At 44.4% G+C, this 12,574-nt stretch overlaps 1 protein-coding gene across 3 annotated transcripts in view; it reads right to left on the reverse strand.

The window, feature by feature from the left end:
* Nucleotides 1-805: 805 nt before the first annotated feature.
* LOC123750642 (sulfotransferase 1A1) overlaps nucleotides 806-12,574 on the reverse strand; it is a 39,202-nt gene continuing 27,433 nt past the window's right edge. For 2 of the 3 annotated variants that reach the window (XM_069320089.1, XM_069320088.1), the window contains one exon: nucleotides 806-1,157. In XM_069320089.1, coding sequence (XP_069176190.1) covers nucleotides 1,023-1,157 — 135 coding nt within the window. In that variant the 3' untranslated portion in view covers nucleotides 806-1,022. The remainder of the gene's footprint in view (nucleotides 1,158-12,574) is intronic. The other variant, XM_069320087.1, reaches the window with a different exon arrangement.

Genomic DNA, 12,574 nt, shown 5'->3' on the forward strand with positions numbered 1-12,574 from the left:
TCAATTACTTGCCGTTTTGTAATAGGCGAACCAAAACAGGGTTGCAGTAAAAGACAACGTAACTAACAACTATTGTCGCTAAATATAAGAAATCGTAATGCATGGAAAGTTATGAAGCCGTGGGGCCCCGTTAGGCAACTATCTGGATGTGGTCTAATCAGACTGCTGCAGAAAATTTAATGTTGCTCAGAAATTATACGAAATCAAAAGAAGACATTTAAGATCCAACTTTAAGTTTGTTGTATTGTATGGCAAGTCCCACCATGGGGCCCACCGTGGGAATGGGGTCAATGACCTGATGCAGAGCACACTTCCTGACTAAGGTAACAGGTCAGGTCGCCAATAACGAAGCGGATGTCATCAGATTCCATATGCGCCGATGCTTGATTTATGCCTGCTTAACCACTAGTCCAAGTATATTAGTGAATAGAGTAGGAGCAGCAATTAAACTGCCATCCTACTACGATAAAGAAGTTGTAAACCAAAAGTAAACTAGGAAATATATGGGTGGTACCAGGTGATAGACTACGAGGCCAGCTTTTAAAGCATCTGCAAATTTTCCAAACAGGCTACCAAGTGCCTCAAATAACCTACCAGACCTATAACCCAGTATAGAAGCCTCTTCAGCACACTAAAGTTACCATTCGGCAAGAGAACTGAAAGATTAACATTTGAAACCACCAAGTACAAGCACTAACAACCATAGCTATTTACAAAGTTACGCCCTGGATGAAAAATTACAAACTAGCACCTATAGTTAACAAAACTTGTTTATTTGGAAGCTACCCGTTAAGTCGTGGCTGTTAATGTCAAATGTCTGCCACTGGGTGTGGGGGGACTTAGCATACCAGCTGTCATGTGCTACACTTTAGAACAGATTAACCAATGTATTGGCAATGATATAACGAGTCGCATGAATAGTAGTTTTTTTACACTAAATATTAATGTTCGGATCGTGTTAGTTTTATCCAAGCACTTAATTTGTGCCTTTTTTTAGAGGCTTCTCAAACACCAAAACGGATTTACTTACAATCATTGTTTATAAAATGCTTGACGAAGTTGTCGCGGGTGCCAGTATAGTTGTGGAACCTTACGTTGCAGAAGTGATAGAATAGCGATACAACCACGTCCTTGGGATCTCTAGCAATGTACACCACCTGAAAAAAACATCAAAGTACAGAAAGCTGGAAATTTAGAGTTTAACATGGAAATCTTTTTTCAAGAAATATTTCAAAGAGATCTCACACACACAGATCACAATAACGTTATGCATCAAATGAACAAATCCACAAGGGCCGTGACGAGGATTTTTCATTTCAAATAGATGTCCAAATAAGACTATTCCCTATACCCACGGTTTAATAGGAGTTATTAAAAGTAACTACTACTGAACACAAGCTCCCTTCCGAGCCCAAAAGTAAATTATCTTCACAGTTCTTATGTCCAATGTTGGGCGACTGGAAGTTTAGCCGAGCCATCTATGAAAGCCAGCGAAAGAACATTCATAACTAGACCTGAATGGAAATCTAAGGCGGTGACTAAGGAATATAACAAGAATACAAGATAAATGTGCAAAGTCTTTAGGGTTATAGAAGTAAAAGCTTCATGGTCAAGTCACAGAGCAAGCTTTAAACAATGAAGCAATCCTACTTCTATGTTGTTTTAAGAAATATTGAAGTAACAAGTATTCCCACTCATATCTCCCATATCTAATATTATCAAACATGTATCCATTGATTTGTGTTCAATTTTGTGAAAAAATTATATACGCTATAGATCCATTCATATAACCATATATGAAATGCACGATTGTAAGTACCATCAGACCCAGCATCTTACCTTTGACAATGATAGCGTCTGGACCACGTTAACACAGTGCATACATGAGCAAGAAATGTACAGTGGGCATCACCATAGTTTATGCCGATAGCTTTGGGAGGAGGCCATTCCGATCTAGAACGGTAGCGGTAGACTACAAAATGACTTCACTGCACTGAAGAATTTCCATGCAGATTTTTCAAGTTTATAACATCTTTGATGTCTTTTATAGTGGGAAAAATTACCATGAGTGGCAGTCAGGAAGCAAGACATCCTGGAGGTCAGGGCATTCAGCAAGGATATGCACAACCGTAAGACAATGCAGTTCGGGCAATAAGGAGCAGGGGGGCGCTCCATTAAGTGCCCGAGAGAAACGTGTACAGCCAATACGTAACCTCGCCAGAGCCATTTTCCACCACCAGTTACAGTGGTGCAAATGAAGACAAAGATTATCCTTAAGAACATGCAGTGTGTTAGCAGTAATACGACCGACGACCCTGTCAACGGACACCGAGGAATGAATGACAAAATCGAGGAAATCCTGTGCGAGAAATAGGACAAGTGCAGATAGCCTCGGCAGCAGCATTCGCAGGCTCATTAAGAAACTAATGGCTGGTACCAAATGCAAAACTAGACCGTTTTAAATCGGCTGGACAAACGTACAATGTTGAATTTCGACTACCACAGGATGCACTGTTAAATGACAAGAGCCATGAGGGCACTGCGAGAGTCAACTACAATGACAAAGTAATGTCAATAGTGAGAAAACAGTTAAGGTTACGAAATGGCATAGTTCTGCCAGGAAGATGCTGGTCTACAGGGAAACGCCACACAGGTGTTGTCAGGAAATATAACAGTAGCTTGTACCGTCGGCAGACTTGGACCCATCTGAAGACTGCAACGAAGCAGTTGTGTGCAAAGAAAGTAAGTTTGACAATTGTAGGAGGGAATAGAAGCTTTTGCAAGGTGAATCAAGGTTTCGCAAAGCTTTGAAGTGGGGACCCCTCAATGGCACCTAGGATGGACCGACACTGAGGAATATTGGTAACTAATAATATCTTGCACGCTAGAGAAAACGGTTAAAGGAAGATAAAGAGGAACAGGGACCCACAGGAGAGGCAACGATCAAAGCACGACATAAGCTAGAGTGACCGTGTTGTAGGGACCGCGTAAGGTAGCAGACACAGTAGGGATCACGCCAATCCTGTAGAGACTGGATGCCGGTTAAAGCACACAGGGTCAAACGAAATGCACCTAAGCCGAGGTGTAACCCAATATGGTGAACATCAAGACGAAGAGTTTAAGGAGAATCCGACTAGTAAAAGACTGCCATAACCGAGTTTAGAAATCACGCGAGAGGAATGTGAATAGAGAAACAGCTCTCCAAGAAGTATTGGACAAGACTAAGTTAAGGGCATTAAAACATTCAACTGTGAAGCAAGAGACGGGAGGCCACCAAAACAGTCGTGTCAGATTAACCGCTAAAGTTTCTACTAAATGTTATACAAAAGGGGACTGCAATAACCTAACAAAAACTAAGGATGAGCAAGTTCCTAACTATTAAAAAGTCTTTGCCTTTACACATACTGTTGTAGAAAACTTGGGCCATAATTGATACAGAACGACACTGCTTCAATTCCATGTTAAAGCCACCGTTGGGGAAAATTCGAGTCATTTCTATAGAAGAGGGTAAGATCATCAACATAGAAAGTGGAGAAATTCCCAGAGTAAACGCTGGAAAGACGACCATTGAAGGCAACCAGGAAAAATAAAAGTACTGTTAACACTTCTTTGGGGGTACCCTTTTTCATATTGTTGAAAACATGTAGCGAAAGTGGTACCAAGCCTCGCTCTAAAGGAACGACAGAGGAAGCCTTGCAGAAAGAGGGATATTACCACGAAAGGCTTAAATAACTAGGTCGAGACACTTTCTCTCGTCCCAAGTGAACCCGATTTCCGACAAGGAAGAACACCCGCCTCAAGCCACTCCCTGGGACTGACTATTCTATCTCCCCCTCCCCCCGCCCACAGATGCAGTTACAACTATTCGGTAAATACTGAAATGTGTGTAACGGTTCTATTGTTACGTAAAGTATGGTGACAAACACAGACACTAAGATACTATATATATATTTGGTCGAATATACAGAAGTACACAGGTGATACTTTGGTGTGAGTTGAGCGCACTGAGCGTCGGTACAGTATCTCGCAAGTGTCTGCTCTAGACCACACTTGAAAGTAGGCTAGTTAATGTTTCCTATTCTGCTGCTTATGCTCGGGCAACACCTCACCGTGTTGCCCGGGCAACACCTCACGTGTTGCCCGGGCAACGCCTCACCTCATTCATCTCCAAAGGTTGACAGGAATATTAACACTGCATTTGGAGTGAGTATATTATTGGGATAATCTACTCGCTACATGTGCATGGAGAGAGATGCCATAGCGTCTGTGGATGTTATTCGAGCCCGCTGCCAAAGAACAGCAGACTATCAGGGTAGACGAGTTCCAGGGAGAGAAAATCATAGGATAGCTGGAGATGTAGGGGAGGGGAAAAAAAGGCAAAGTGACAAGATTCAAGAAGGATTCCGAGAGAGGAAGCAGTGAACCAGAGCCAACAGCGGAAAAGTGTGAACCCAGTTCGGACGCGATCGACATCTGATCCCACCACAACAGAACCTTGGAGGTGAAAGACTGGAGAAATCTGCAACAAACTTAATCTCCATCTTACGCAGTTTTTGAGATCTGGGGGAGAGCAGTGTCGATCATAATGACTGAGGATTTCAAACTCCTGCTTAGCCGCACGGATGGCCCCATGGGCCACTGCACTTTCCCCAATTAAATACGAGAATCGGCGTTTACCGGCGCTGGTGTTTCTTCCAGGCTGCACGCTTACAGCATACACCCCGAGCAGCAATTTCTACCAAGGAACACTTTCGCTTGTCCCGAGACTACAATTAATGATGCAGACCAAAGGTAGCAAATTGTCACTTTGGGAGGGGTGAAAATTTAACAAGATGGGAAAAATGTTATGGAGGTCAAGAACCCGCCATGTGAAATCCAAATAGAGAGAATATGAACAAAGAAAGATCACGACAGGAAAGGGTGAAAGTGTGCAAGTCAACATTAGTCGGTTCACCAGAATTCAAAAAGAGGTCAACTCCAACTACTATTATTGTTTAAATATAAATAGAATATCGTCCCAATGTGTATACCGGCAGTTATAACTGCCCAAAGGATCACAGGCTCTGGTAATGAGTCTAACAGGTGTTTAAGAACAGGAAAAGTATGCGGAACATTTGTGGGAGGAGAAATGGAACACGTGTACTATTTACTCACAAAAATACGAGCACCAGAGGACAAACAATATCTACAGTTGAGGGTTCTACATTAAGATGGATCAGGGCATTCCTATACCCAAGAAAACTAAACATAGAGGTTACGTTAGAGTGGGAAAATTTAAGTGGAGTGCCTCAATGGTCTGTCCTGGGACCTCGGTTATTATATAAATGATTTAGATTCAGGTTAGAGCAGCAATATTTGCAAATTTGCCGATGATACAAGTATTGGGAGGGTAATTAACACTGAAGACTCGCTATCACATCAAGATATTACCACGAGTGGCAGTCAGGAAGCAAGACATCCTGGAGGTCAGGGCATTCAGCAAGGATATGCACAACCGTAAGACAATGTTTTGTCTTACCTAAATAAGACTTAAGACTGTCTTAAAACCTAAATAAGTTTTTCAAATGGTCAAAAGATTGGCAGATGCAGTTTAATGCCGACAAATTTAAGGTTTTGAGGCTAGGTAATGAGAGTTACAAAACACGAGCTAAATAGTGTCGAGATTATGGAGTTACGATTAGTAAGAATTTTAAGCCAAAAATTCAATGCATAAATGTTCGTAATAAGACAAATAGGAAACTGGGATTTATTAATCTAAGCGTTAGTATCAAGACACCTGGTGGTGTTCAACTACAACTTACTCTGGTTTGGCCCCATTTAGATTTTGCAGTTCAGTTTAGGTCTATGTACTATAGAATGGGTATAAATTCCACTTTAATGTGTCCAGCATAGGATGACTAATTCACAAATATTTGAATCCCGTCTTGTGCAGAAAGATTAACAAAGCTTAAATTGCATTCAATGGAAAGGCGAAGAGTTAGGGGTGACAGGAGAGGTTTACAAGTGGATGAATGGACATAAAGGAGATTAATAGGGTATTAAAAGTATCAAAACAAAACAGAACACGAACCAATGGGTATAAACTGGACAAGTTCAGAAATCTGAATGACCTGGGTAAATACCGATTCGGTAACAGGGTTGTTTATTTGTTAAACAAATTACCGTGTAACGTGGAGATGGGGTCCCGCGATTGTTTCAAATGTGAGTTGGATACGTATACGAGTGGGATTGGGTGGTTATAAATAGGAGCTGCCTCTTATGGGCCAATAGGCTTTCTACAGTTACTTTTATTCTTATATTCATAGATTTATTCCTAAATTGAGCATCTGACACCTGCAAGAATAATTGAGGAAACAAGGGACCTAATATCAGGTGATTTTGACCACCTAAAGAGTGACAACGACAACGAGGTCGAGTAAACTTATCAATCTGGATGATAAAATGACCTTGGGCCTCTGGAATATATTTAATGTCCTCGTGAAAGTCTATTAGCGCTAAGTCCAGTCGCGACATGGTGTCAGACTGCCAATGTTGGCATTTAACTAGGCAATTTTAGATACCCGAACTGGAGGTGTCACTATTGAAAGACTACGATCCCAGGCAGTATATCGCCTCCAGAGAAGGGGCTGTAACAAGAGTGCCAGTTCAGGTTAGTTAGAACCAACTTGGGTATACATTAGGAGTTTATGGATGTTAAGTCATCAGGACATACTATCTATGCGAGAAAGATCAAAAGTAAGTAAGTAATTATCAAAAGAAAGAAAGATCAAAATACGTAGCCCACTTGGCAGGACCAAACAACTCTTTGAACATATGAGGTTGGAGTAATCATGCACATTAGTGCGTGGGAAGTACGGGGCTGTACTTCCCGTAGGAGTAGTGTTAAAAGATGCCGTTGTCACAAGAGTCACTAGGGTGTAGGTGGTCATTACTGGGGGCCCTGGACTCAATTCTGCCACGGAAGAGGAATGGGAGCAGAGAGGGCCAATCTGGAGTCAAAGGAGCCAGGTCAGGGCCCAACAGCCTGGGTTATGGAGCCCCATCTCCCATCACCAGCAGACTCGGGATGGTTGGAGGGGGGGTTAATCGCCCACCTCACGGGGCCTGTGTAAATAGTTCGGTATCTATGCAGCATTAATTTCAAAAGCCTGCGAGTGAAGATATACCACCTACCAGGACACCTATGGGAGGCCAAGTGCTGGCAGGAAGGGGTGCGTCGTCCCCTGGAGTACTCCCACTTTTCAACAGTCGCATTGCCTCTTAACATTCTGACACTGGTGGGAAGCCTTCTCCCATGGCTGCATACCCAGCCATCCACCAAAGGGATGGCTGGGTATCCAGCAGGACACTCCATTGACCTGAACAAGCTCCCAATGGGTGTACTTTAGAGTGTAAAACGCCCAAAGAGGGGTAGAAGGGGCCCAGGTAATCTTCACCAGCCCAAGGAAGTCGTGCGTGGGCCCCGTCACCAAAACTCGTTTGAGTGTGGCAGGGTAATGTGGCACTTATCACATGGCACATGTCTAAGAATTATCACTCATTCAAGCAACAGCAGTCAAATGTTACTTGATAAAGATCCCACTGAGGTATAATACTCTAGTAAATAAAATTTAAGAATCCTAGATCAGGACTGTTCAAAGTGGTGTGCCACTAAATGGAGGACTGCATTTGGCGACTAGAGCACAAATATAATTATGGCTCACCAGTTTAGTTATGGCCAATACCCAGCCCAGCCAGAGTCATTTCTTCTCTTACTGGGGTAGTAAGGAAGGTAATGCAGATAGGACTAATGATCTGCATAGTCATACTTTAGAATTTTGTGTGTGGTAATTAGCATAAATGATCATCCAGGGACAATTAAGACATTAGGAGAACATTCAAGTCAAGAAATGTCTAGTGTTATCCAACAACCAAACTCTTCCACTCTCCATACTGTCCCTGTGTTATCCTTGCACATCAACGTAGACAATTTTGCAAAATTGAGGAATCTAGCACTTTAAAAGTCAAAATTCAAGTCAAAAAGACCAAAAACTATGGCCTCATTGTAACTTCGACGAATCACAAGAGACATCACTCCACAGTAATCATTTGGCTGACAGAATGGACCACCAGATGAATTGTGTGGGAACCAACGATGCTGCTCCCAATCACAAAAGGAAAACTCTTCAGTACAAGTTCCGACAGTGATGGCAATTGGCGTTCTGTGACCAAAGCCAACAGGAAGAACCACTCCATTCTGACGTATCGAGAACAGTCCTCTACAGATGAGCACGCCAGCTACTGATTAAATCTGCACTGCCAGTCTTCTAGGTACAGCATGATGTCTCCTCGTAAACAACAAAGTACCCCAAGCTCCAGATCAAAGCAAAGCCAAACCTCAGAGGCAAATATATTCTAAGGTCTGAAGACTAGACAGCTGTAACCATTCTTAAAAATTACAGAAAATGAGACGAACTAAAACCAGAGGACAAAATAAGGAAAATCATTGTCCACCACAATTATAAGGGCGTCTGACGGCCGAGTGGACAAAGCTTCGTATTCGTAGTCCTGAGGTTCCGGGTTCGATCACCAGTACAGGTGGAGACAAATGGGCAATGTTTTTCACCCTGATGCCCCATACCCCTGTTACCTAGCAGTAAATAGGTACCTGGGAGTTTGACAGTTGCTATGGGCTGCTTCCTGGGAGGGGGGGGGTGTAACAAAAGGAAGCCTGGTCGAGGACCGGGCCGCGGGGACGCCAAGTCCCGAAATCCCAAGATAACCTCAAGATAACCACTATCCCTTGCACATAGCCCTAGCTCATATCGAAGCTGAATTATACGGTGTCAGCAGAAAGATGCCAGGAAAAAGCCACGAAGCAAGAAACCCAAGTCCTTCTCACAGTAAGAGGACGGATCCCAGAGAAACTATCTTGGCATTAGGGGCGTGATCCACCACAGGCCTTACATACCAAGAGCGCCTCGGATGCAAATTTGGACATCACAAGGATGGCTGGCAACGCCCAGTGAGGGGTGGAGTCTGCAACCAGCCCCAGGACACAAATATACCTGGATAACAAGGCAAACCAGCCCATCCAAGCCAAGTGCCCAAATTGCTCCAAGGAACACCACGCCTGGAACCTAAGATGCCCTGAACGTCTTAAAAAGATTCAAACGTCTCCCCCCCCCCCACACACACACACACACACCACTCTCGCTCTCTCTCTCTCTTGACAAGGGACAGAATGGCAGGAGGCCGCAACAGGGACACGGGAAGCAGCCAGGGAGATCAAACAAAGGAATTGCTAATTCCTTTGTTTGATCTCTCTCTTGACAAGGGCAAAATGGCAGGTGGACGCAACAGGGACACAGGGAACAGCCAGAGTGACCAAACGAAGGACATGTTAACCCAAGTTCTGGAGGAATTCAGGAGGGAGATGAATGAAATGAGGATTACAATTAACAATCTGCAAAGTGAGCTAGCATCAGCAAGGGAGGAGATCAAATCTCTCAGAGAAAAATAAAGAGACCGAGCATCAGATAACCATCCAAAGGGAAGGTGGGAATGTTACATTGGAAGGAAATGCCTCTGTACCTGATACATTTGCGGATATACTGAAAAAGAGCTCAGAAGCAATGGCCACAGTGAGGGAGTAGCGATGCAGCAGCATCACAGGAAGCAGCAAGGTGCACCACTCAACTGCTGGAGAGAAAAAGATCAGTGGTAGTTGTAGGCATCAAAGAACAGGAAGGATCCAACAGGCAAGAATGGAATGGCAAGGATAGAGAGGCAGTACATGGGCTACTGAAAGGGTTACAGATGGAAGGGGCAGTACATAACATTGAGAAGGTTTTCAGGTTGGGCTGGTACAACAAGGACAGAAACCGACTTGTAAAGGTAGTGTTTACAAACGAAACCACGAAGGAGGACATTCTGAAAGGAAGAGTCTTCTGCAGCATGGAGGGATAAAAAGTATTCCTCCAGAGGGACAGGACGAAGGAGAGAGCCAGGGCAGCAGAGGCAAGGAGGAAGCGCAGGGAGAGGAGCAAACCAGGAAATCACAGCCCTCAACACAACAGTCCCAGAGACAAGAGGAGAACCCAAAACCAGCATCCCAGCAAATCAGAGGGGGGGGGGGGCGCCACACCACCACCCCCCTCTGCATAGAAACCCTCCCTTCCCCTCACCCTACCTGCCCCCACCCAACCCTCCCCCCCCCACCCCATTCTGACCCTGACACCCCTTCCCCATTCCCATCATGTCCCCCCTCCCCCTTCATCCCATACCCTCCCTATCCCTCCTCCCCCTCACCCCGTATTCTCCATGTCCCCCCTACCTCCTTAACCCACACCCTACCTGTCCCCCCCTTCCCTTAAACCCCCACCCCCCACCCCAAAATCCTCTGAGACCCTGCAAACCACCTCACAGATCCTCTCACCCACGGAACAGCTTCCCACACCAGCAGAATGCTTGCCAAGAAAGGGACATGAAAATGAATAGAAGAAAGTGAGCTTCAAGGCGATGTACACTAACATAGATGGGATTTCAAATAAAACAAGTGAACTTTGAGAATGGGCACTAGAAGAAAACCCAGACATAATAGCACTCACAGAAACAAAGTTAACGAAAATCATAACAAACGCAGTGTTTCCACAGGGCTACTATGTAGTGAGGAAAGAGAGAAGGGAGAGGAGGAGGTGGTGTAGCTCTGCTACTAAGAGAAGGTTGGAGTTTCGAAGAGATGGTAATTCAGAACTGTGAAGGTTTCAGTGACTACATTTCAGGCACCATAGCAACTGGAGGACAGAAAATTATAATAGTCATATATAACCCCCCGCCGAATGACAGAAGACCCAGACAGGAATATGATAGAAACAACTTGGCCACCATCAATATAATAGAGAGAGCAGCTTCTGTGGCTAGCAGGAACGGATCTAGACTTCTAATCATGGGAGACTTCAACCATGGGAAGATAGATTGGGGGAACAGAGACCCACATGGAGGCCCAGACATGGAGAGCTAAGCTGCTGGATGTGGCAACAAGAAACTTTCTAAGTCAACACGTCAAGGGACCGACAAGAATGAGAGGAGGGGATGAACCAGCCTTGCTTGATCCGATATTTACCCTAAATGAGTCGGATATAAGGAAAGTTGGAAGCCCCCTTGGGAATGAGTGATCATAGTGTATTGAGCTTTGAGTACCTGGTTGAGCTGGGAATTATCACCCCCAAAAAAGAACTGGGAACCAAAGGGCTAGCGTACCGAAAGGGAAACTATGAGGAAATGAATAAATTCCTATGGGATATACATTGGGACACAGAACTCTGAACCAAGTCCGTAGAAGACATGGACTATGTCACCCAAAAATGTCAGGAGGCTGTAAGCAGGTTTGTCCCAGCCCGACAGGAAAAAACAGAAGCAAAGGAAGAATCCGCGGTTTAATAAGGAATGCGTGAAAGCAAAGGAGCTGAACAAAAGGGCATGGAGGAACTTCCGTAATAACAGAACACCAGAAAGTAGAGTGAGATACCAGAGAACCAGGAACGAGTATGTCAGTGTGAGAAGACAGCTGAGAAAAGGTATAAAAATGATATAGCTAATAAAGCCAAGACCGAACCCAAGCTACTACACAGTCACATCAGGAGGAAGACAACAGTGAAGGAACAGGTGATGAAACTTAGGGTGGGCGAGGACAGGTACACAGAGAATGACAAAGAGGTGTGTGAAGAACTCAACAAAAGGTTCCAGGAGGTCTTTACAATAGAACAGGGAGATGTCGCGGCGCTAGAAGAGGTGACAGCAAACCAGGTGACCTTGGATAGGTTCGAAATTACAAGAGATGAGGTCAAGAAGCACCTATTCGAGCTGGATGTGAGAAGAGCTCTTGGGCCGGATGGAATCTTGCCATGGGTATTGAAAGAGTGTGCAGGAACACTTTGCCTACCACTCTCCATAGTGTATAGTAGGTCACTGGAAACGGGGGACCTACCAGAAATATGGAAGACTGCTAATGTAGTTCCAATATACAAAAAGGGTGACAGACAAGAGGCACTGAACTACAGGCCAGTGTCCTTAACTTGTATACCATGCAAGGTGATGGAGAAGATTGTGAGAAAAAACCTAGTAACACATCTGGAGAGAAGAGACTTCGTGACAACCCATCAACATGGGTTCAGGGAGGGTAAATCTTGCCTTACTGGATTGATAGAATTCTACGATCAGGTGACAAAGATTAAACAAGGAAGAGAAGGGTGGGCGGACTGCATTTTTTTGGACTGTCGGAAAGCCTTTGACACAGTACCCCATAAAAGGTTGATGCATAAGCTGGAGAAACAGGCAGGAATAACTGGTAGGGCGCTCCAGTGGATAAGAGAGTACCTAAACAATAGGAAGCGGAGAGTTACAGTGAGGGGTGAGACCTCAGACTGGCGTGAAGTCACCAGTGGAGTCCCACAGGGCTCGTACTTGGATCTATCCTGTTTCTGATATACGTAAATGATCTCCCAGAGGGTATAGACTCATTCCTCTCAATGTTTGCTGACGACGACAAAATTATGAGAAGGATTAAGACAGAGGAGGACAGCTTGAGGCTTCA

This window comes from Procambarus clarkii, unplaced genomic scaffold (assembly GCF_040958095.1).
Source record: "Procambarus clarkii isolate CNS0578487 unplaced genomic scaffold, FALCON_Pclarkii_2.0 HiC_scaffold_97, whole genome shotgun sequence".
NCBI classification, from domain to species: domain Eukaryota; kingdom Metazoa; phylum Arthropoda; class Malacostraca; order Decapoda; family Cambaridae; genus Procambarus; species Procambarus clarkii.